This window comes from Schistocerca piceifrons, chromosome 2, assembly GCF_021461385.2.
Source record: "Schistocerca piceifrons isolate TAMUIC-IGC-003096 chromosome 2, iqSchPice1.1, whole genome shotgun sequence".
In the NCBI taxonomy this organism is placed as follows: Eukaryota; Metazoa; Arthropoda; class Insecta; order Orthoptera; family Acrididae; genus Schistocerca; species Schistocerca piceifrons.
The window spans coordinates 175,094,612-175,103,459 of NC_060139.1; the positions used below are offsets into that span (position 1 = coordinate 175,094,612).

The 8,848-nt window shown below is 42.2% G+C and overlaps 1 protein-coding gene across 1 annotated transcript in view; it reads right to left on the bottom strand.

Annotated features, from left to right (window-relative positions):
• Nucleotides 1–8,404, bottom strand: part of LOC124775225 (diuretic hormone 45) — a 103,908-nt gene extending 95,504 nt beyond the window's left edge. The window contains exon 1 of the mRNA XM_047250063.1: nt 8,174–8,404. Coding sequence (XP_047106019.1) covers nt 8,174–8,404 — 231 coding nt within the window. The remainder of the gene's footprint in view (nt 1–8,173) is intronic.
• Between the last annotated feature and the right edge of the window lie 444 nt (nt 8,405–8,848).

Consider the following 8,848-nt stretch of genomic DNA (forward strand, 5'->3'; position numbering starts at 1 on the left):
TTTTTCCAATAATTAGGAACGATTTGCTCCTCTAGAGATCTACAGTACACTGCTGCTGGAAGAGGGACAAGTTCCTTCGCGTACTCTGCGTAGATGATGATGATGTTTGGTTGTTTGGGGCGCTCAACTGCGCGGTTATCAGCGTCCGTACAAATTCCCCACTTTTGCTCAGTACAGACTCGCCACTTTCATGAATGATGATGAAATAATGAGGACAACACCTCATCTCGAGGCAGGTGAAAATCCCTGACACCGCCGGGAATCGAACCCGGGACCTCGTGCTCGGGAAGCGAGAACGCGAACGCGAGACCACGAGCTGCGGACACTCTGCGTAGAATGTAATTGGTATTGTGTCAAGTGCAATGACCTTTCGTCCATTGACCGATCTCAGTTGCATTTGCATTCCTAGGTCACTTATTTCGATACCTGTCATTTTTTCGTTCGTGCGACGATTTAAAGGAGAAAGCACAGTGTGATTTTCCTCTGTGAAACAGATTTCGCAAAACATATTTAGCTCTCGGCTTATTCTGTGTTATTCTCTGCCTCAGTCACAGAATGTCTAGATAAAAGGCTTCGATCCGTTTACTGATTTAACATAAGACCATAACTTCCTAGAATTTTCTGTCAAATTGATACATAGAGCTCTGCTTTCGTATTCGTTCAACGCTTCAAGCATAGCCCTCCTTACGCTAATTTTGGCTTCCTTAAGTTTTTGTTTGTCTGTGAGGTTTTGGCTACGTTTAAATTTAAAGCTTTCCTAGCAGCTTCCTAACACGTTTGCTATAAAACGGTGGGTCTTTTCCATTCCACATAATTCTGCTCGGTACAAACTTGCCTAAACCGTGTTGTACAGTGCTCTAGAACTTTGTCCATTGATGCTCAACAATGTCAGTGCTGGACATGAAATTTTCATGAATTGCCTAATAATCTGCAATCTGTTTGTTGTTGCTCTTGCTAAACAGAAAGATATTCTTGTCTTTTTTTTGTTTTTCTATAGGCAGCCGTATTCAGTGATGCTGTAACGGCCTTATGGTCAATGATTCCCTGTTCCAAGCTGTGTTCAGGTCTTTGTGTCACCAGTAGGTCTAAGACGTTATCGAAACTTTGAGAAATGCTACTAGATTCATTAAAAACTCTGTCAGAAAATCCCACGTTCACGAAAGTAAAAGCTACCTGGCTCCCGGACTCTGCACCTTTCAGGGTGTAGCAAACGGTATTGAGTGAAAGACGAATCTGTGGCGACATAGTACTGGGACTTCTCGACCAGGGGAGAAATCTCTGATAGAAAATCAAGTGCTCCAGTGAAGTGGTGTTTTTGTAGGAGTGGCAACAATGTGCAACATCACAAACGAATGTACGGATCTTACGGAACAAACTGTCAGAGCTAACTGAAATCAGAGAAGAAACGAAATGACTCACACTCGTAATTATTATGAGAAAAAGAAAGAGGAAACAAAAATGAGCTATGGTAACATCTTCACGATTTATAACGGAAATGAATAAACTGGAAGAGTAAGCAATGCAATGGTGGTATTTGTTAAAAATAAACTGGTAACATGAGTAAGAAACGACAAAATTTTTTAATAAACTAAATGTAGATAATCAGCTGTAATTACTCGAGTCTGTACTCCAGAAAAGCGTGACCTTGTTACAGATAATGAAGAAATAGTCGTTTCCTATAAAAGCTGCAGAAAGTAATAAACTCTTAAATAAAAACGACTAGGTGATACTAATATGTTATTTTAACGTAAGCGTCAGCGATTTATCTATTCTAAGACCTGTAGAAATCCTTCGAGAAAACATGACTAGCTACGCTGACCACAATGTAGTCGTATCGGCAAATACCGTGGAAAAGAACTAACTCGACATGTGAATGAAAGCAAGAAAAGTGCAAATTTCAAAACGTGCTTCCTGGAAGAACTGCGTACTACGTAAACCCTCTAATTTTGACGTAAGGGATAACGTAGAAGCGGTACGGGAAAACCTGTAAATTTTTTAAAATGAGGCTACTTATTAAGTTACTGGAACAAAGGTATGTGCTACAGATAGAAATCTCTAAAGATTTTTTTTTGTTATGGTTTTAGGGCGCAAAACTGCTACGGTCATTAACGCCAATCTCTAAAGATGTGACGTATACAGATTAGACTAGTACTCAATATCAACTAAACATGAAGTTTATAAGAAACTGCTAACAAACAACTCTCTGCATAATCAAGCCACGTAAGGGCAAGAAGTCACGCCAATGTTATTATACTACTGTCACAACAAGTGTTACTGGATACAATTTGTAATATTCGAAAAATCGATCTAGAGAGTACATCGGAGTCGATGGAAGCAGCATATCGATGATCTCTATGGTCTTAAGGCAGAGCTTCTTTTGTTCTAAAGCGAAGATCGTGGGTTTGGAAGGACGGCAACATTGGTTGTTGAACTATTGGCCAGAAGCGGATAACTTTTTTTTTTTACTTCATTCATTTTTTACTTGCGACAATGGATCATACCACCGCAGTAATAACAGAGATGGAGAAGCAGAGGTCAGTGTAACATTTGTATGTATGTGTGAGGTGGATGGATGCCTCGTATAGTTGGATCATAGAGGTTGGGCTAATCCCCATATTTTAGTCTACCACGAGCTTTCGTTTAGTTGATTAAAATGTGGGGATTGCCGGTTAGTTTTTAGTCAAAAATTGACACTACGTACATTTTTTTGAGAGTAGAAACACTATGGCATTAACAAGTTAGAAATTATCGTGAACATGGAGATTTCCGTTAAACCAAATATTTGTGTGATAAAGCCTACATCTAGCGCAGGGCTACACCTGCGGAGCGAAGCTGGCAATAAAAAGTCTCCAGATTCCTAGAGAGGTCCTTTCAGGACTAGCTACAATGGCCGAGTTAGATTGGTCACAAAAAGTAGTGTCACACTTGTCAGTCGTCAGTTTTTTTCAGAGCCGAATGATCTACACAGGACCCGAGAAGAGCAGTTACTCTCACTTTTTAGGTGGTCTTCGAGAGCACGAGACATGCGTTCGCGATGTCTGTAGTCAGCACCCGGACCACTCGGACCTGCAGCTTAGGTACCATGTCTGCAGAATTTCGGCTGCGGGTTGAAGTCTCAGAAACTTAAGCAAAGCTACTGGGTTTCAAAGAGTAAACATTTTAATTATTTGATTTCTCACTAGATGTTATAATTCGTGTAGCTAAATTATCTATGATAACTTGAAAATACGATTGTCACCAAGCAATGAGGTCATCCATGCTGCCACTCAGAAACTACAAATGTTATAATGTGGCTGTACAGTTATTTATCATTATTTGACGGCCTCTCTCTAGTTCGCTTTTGTCATATAGTGTGGCAGCAACCTCCCTGCTGAGAAGTTACTTATGACATTGAACGAGAAAGGAGAAGGGCTTGCATTTGTTAATTTTTTTATATGCTACTTGGGTTTAAACTACCAATTTTCAGATTGCCCTTCTAACAGCTATCGAAACCGCGTCTCCTACTTACAGAAAATGTTTATGCGAATTGTAAATTAGATCATGCTAGTTATCATTCTGACCATGGGTGCAAGAGATCTCATACCAAAAATACTTGTATGGACACCAACAAATTTATTGAGGAATTTAGTAGCGATCATATTGGGTGGAGAAACTAGCACATCAGAACCATGTGCAACAGTGGAATGATTCATCTAGCGGTGTGAACAAGAGTGCATTGATTTAAGGTACAGCATGATTTAATAACTTCAACATACTAAAGATCAATTTAACAGAGAGAACACTTCTTCGGAGCACCTTGCCAAATGCCTTTCGTAAGCTTAGATGCTGCATCATGCGTCATTGATGGATTACAATGACGAGTCGGGCTAACCTAATCGTGGATACATTCATTCGGTAATCCTCGAACGTAACATATAGCGCGCACGTCCCCTTGTAACGAAACAGCGTTACATTTACATTTAAGCAATGTGTTGCCAGTTTCTGATATAATTTATTAATGATTATTTAAAGAGGAATCTGGTAAGAGAGATGTTGTAATGATTATAAAAGTGTATTGTGATTAGTAATACAACATTTTACTCGTATTTCATTGTTTTATACTTAAAGATTTAAAACAATCATATTTGTAAAATCTGTTCTCTTACTGAGGATTCTACTCTACAGTGTGCTTACACTGCGCAGCCGGCCGCTGTAGAGTGAAAGGATTTATATTCAGCACACGAAATGGATAAGCCATTTGGCCTGAGGACTGCTAAGTGTTTTACTTTCTCTTTCCATTGCTTCAACCTTTTATCAACGAGAGAAAATACGCATAGGCTGACCCAGAGGGCAGTGTTGGCAGGTGGGTCATGTCGTTTCCGTTTCTGGAACGCCTTTTCTATGGAACGAGGCATGCAGCAGACGGACTGAACTGGAGAAGGTAGTCAGCTAGCAGTGGTCGAGGGAGGTTACATGATGGTGCGCTCTTCAGATTTTAATACTCTGTGTTAACAGTGAGGTAATTTATGGAGATAGGCAATAATAACTTGTTTCATGTAAATTATAGCTTTAGATGCAAGACATTTCCAGGATAAACAAAATGTGGTGTTGCAAGAATTACATCTTCTTACTTCAAGAATGGTTCCAAAACGTAGACAATATTGTGTGTTTGGTCTATGTAAATAATACGAGACAAGAAGAATCTACGGAAGCGTTTCTGCGCCATATTCTTACCTGCACTGCTTTTAATAAGGTAAGCTACCGACAGTTTAATTAGCAATAGAATTTGTCATTATTCTTCTAAAGAAAAGGGACACTAGTGTTAAACTGTGAAGAGAAGTTCTTTTGCCTAAATATATTGCCAGTCTGAGAAGTGCTTTTGCTTTAATATATTGTCAGTTACTTCTAAAAAGTATTACCATCTTATTACCGGCCGTTGTGGCCGAGCGGTTCAAGGCGCTTCAGTCTGGAACCGCGCGACCTCTAAGGTAGCAGGTTCGAATCCTGCCTCGTGCATGGATGTGTGTGATGTCCTTAGGTTACTTAGGTTTAAGTAGTTCTAAGTTCTAGGGGAATTATGACCTCCGATGTTAAGTCCCATGGTGCTCAGAGCCATTTGAACCATTTGAACCACCTTATTTCAAGTACCTGTAAGTTACTTTGCTTGAATTTTATCTTAAAATTATTGTTTGTTAAGTGGAAACGTAACTACATTTAACGTGACGATGGCGTGGTTCATTAACGTAAGAAAGTGGAACACCATTTGCCGAAACTCTCAAGACTAAAATAAACTCAGTCTGATGACAATAACTAAATTAATTTTTCTTTGCGAATAGTGTAAAGTATTGTTTGACGAGGAATTAATTTAAGATCTTTTTAGTTTCATTCTGATACTTAAATCAAAAATTATATTTGTTAAAAAATAAAATCATTAACTATTCCAAGTTTAATCAACAGACTTACTTTCAAAACTAATCGTCTTATGACTGAGGATCGGTACTAGAAGGCAGAATTATTGATTTTCGGGAGGAAAGTTCTCAAGATGCTCAGGGGTAAGTACTGATATTGTGCTTTAGTGGTAAACATTAATTATCTAAACGATAATTAAAAGTAAGATATGTAGTAAAGTTTGTACTTTTATTTTGGATACAATGATCTCCTAGTTTACTACGAAAATCTGCGGAAGAAGCATTAAAGACTGAAGTGTGGCTGTAATCTGCCAACGCACCTCTTGCAAACAGCGTGACACAAATTGAAGATTTCAATATTTCTGTTGATCTGAGTCTTAATACGACTTATATGAGTAGTTTTGGAAGCTCCTGACCTGTCCTTTATTCTAATAGTATCTTTTATCATGTTAATTTTGATTACGCCTGCCAGTAGGAAATGAAAGCTGATGCCTACTTCACGTTCAGAAAAAGGAAACAACTGCGAAGAATTATATAGTATTGTTCCCGTGTTCTGAGTGTTTATCAAGTAGGCAGTATTACAGGCATCTAACGAATTCAGAAGCGTACTGCTAGAATGCTTACAGGCCGATGTAGCCCGTACTAAAGTGTAACAGAAGTACTCGGGAGGTTGGAAATAGAATTCCTCCGAAGAAAAATCCTTTTGGATAAATTTAGAAAATCTTTATTGTAGGAAGTCCGTGCGACCGTTATGCTGCGGCTCTCGTTCATGTCGCATAGGGATCATGATAACAAGGCTTGGACAGAGACATACAGATAATCATCTCTACTTCGCGAATGGAAGACGAAAAAAAAATCGGTAATATTCGTACGAGGTACCCTCCGCCACGTACTGTACAGTGGCTTGTGGAGCGCGTAAGTTGATGTAGATACAGAGAATTACCCATTTAGCAAGACCTGATACGACAGGGAGAAAAATACTGATGTTTAAGGACCATAGCGAGTCCTACTTTTTGACGGTACTTTTTGGAGTGCACCTAAGGATGAATGGACAGTTGTGACTTGTTATATTCTGGCATGCAAAACGTAAGTATGAAAGAAACTTCCGCAAGATGTGTCATTTCCAAGAAACCTACCTCGATAAAACTTAAACTGTACTTAGGAAGAACTGCTACAGCGTAGTACAGAAGGTAAGTGAAAGAAATACGGAATGAGACGAGCAGAAATGTTTTTACGCGAGGACAGTAATTACACTGAACTCACTTCGATTTATGATGGCCCCCGGGCATTACAAACGGCTGGATATAGTCTTCAATAAACTGTGACCTAACCGCGGACATCAGCGAAAGTTCTGCAACGTGCTGGCACGCTGGCCATAACGTTTGTAAGGAGTTCTCGTGATAGGGTGTTCCATTCTCCCACCAGCGCGGTTAACATCTGCTGAATGATCATTGTGCACGTGGACGTGCATAGATACGTCTCCCCACAATCTCGATAGGATTTAAGTTGGGGAAACAGCCAGGCCATTTCATTCGCCGAATATCCTCTCGTTACAAGAGCTGCTCTACCTGCACTGTTCGATACGGTTGAGCATTGTCATCCATAAAAAATGGAATCAGGGCCGAATGCACGCCTGAAAAGACGCACATGCGGAAGGAGAACAGCGTCACAACAATGATGACCGTTGATTGTACAGCGTTCAAAGACTTGCTTCTCAGTGCGCCTATGCAACAGTATGCCACCCCACATTATTACACTTGGACCGCAAAAGGATCATGTTCGACAATGTACCCGGGTGCACTACGTGTTTCCACTTTTTGCCATATGACGGGCACGTTCAGAATCACTACTCGGACTGAATCTGCTCTCATCCGAAAAGAGCTCGCGACCCCACACCTCACTGCTACAGTCCCTACGCTCTCGACACCATCGCCGATGTACGGTTGTCATCGGAACACAAGGTACAGGGACATCCCCCCCCCCTTTCCCTCCCTCCCCACAGTAGCTGTGTCATTGAAGAGCGTGAAATTATGTGGCTTAGAAGTCCTGTTCAACGTTTTTGCAACTGCAGCAGTTATTTGACGTGGGTCCGTTGTGGACTATTGCACTATATAGCTGTTATCTGCTGCTGTATTTGACTTTTTCGGGCAGCTGTGCCTGTGTCTCAGAAGCCTTCCCATACGTGTGAAACAATGCTGTGAGCTTGCCGAACTCCTGGCTACACTCGTAACACCTCTTCCACTTCCCAGAAGGTTCTTTTCCGTGTGTAGCCTCCCAAATGTTGTCTCTGGGCCATTTTGGAACGAAGACCACTACCACCGTACATCGTAACAGCTCGCTGGTTGACACACGATGTGTTTTCCCGTTCCGTAAACTGCCTCGTGCTGCGGGCCCAGCCCCATTTGTCGCTACAGTCACGCTGCCCTCGCACCATGTGAAGTCCAACTTACTGTGCACAACGGGAGACATCTGGCAACATGCTCCCGTACCTTCATCCATTGCCAACGAGTAACGTTTGTTATTTTATCTAGCTCATCCGTAAGTTATTCGGAGCAATGTATTTTGGAACCAGAATGCTTGGGTGGTTTTATCAGTAAGTGACAGGCACGTGATGATCACTTGTTGTTCGGGATGCGGGAAGGCGTCTTCACCATCCTCGTTGCGGAGGATTGGACACTGAAGAATCTTCAAGGTATTACCCCGGGAAAGCCTGGCATACATTATGAATTACAGGGTGTAGACATAACACGTAGGAAGTGTTGGACAGAGTATCTGCCGTCACGCACCTGGTACTGAGCGTCTGCGGCGGCCGCTGCTGCTGCGGCGAACTCGTCGATGGCCTGTCGCCGCTGCTGGTGGGGCCAGGAGGCGGCGGCGGCGGGGGCGGCGGCGGCGGCGGCGGGGGCGGCTTGTAGCAGCAGGCGCTGGCCGTCCGGGGGTGCCTCGTAGTAGGCAGAGCAGCCGCCCCCGCAGGACACGGCCAGCAGCGCTGCCACCAGCACTCTCACCGGCGACATTCTTCTGCAAGCACACACCGAAAGATATCAGTGATGGAAATTTTCCTATTTCGGTACTTAATTTTCACCTAAAAGAGACAAGAACAACTTGAAACACTCCCACAGCGGTCACGCTAATTTGCACGTTTTCCGGTCTGTCTCCGTTCTGTACAGGGTATAAGAAAAAGGTATGGCCAGACTTTCAGTAAACATTCCTCACGCATTCAGGGTGTTTCACAATTCATGCTACACTCTTCTAGAGGCTGTAGAGGGGACTTAGTAGATGAAGTTTTACGCAGCAACCCGTGTCCGGTAACGGTTCGTTTCCATGTTACAAGGAAAAGATGAGCTACTCGATCGCGCGCTTGATGTTTCTTAAGCAGTTCGCCTGTTACGGTAGGCTACCCACATTCATGGATAGTTTTCTAACAGACATGGAGCAGTATGTCGTCCTGAACGGGGTGA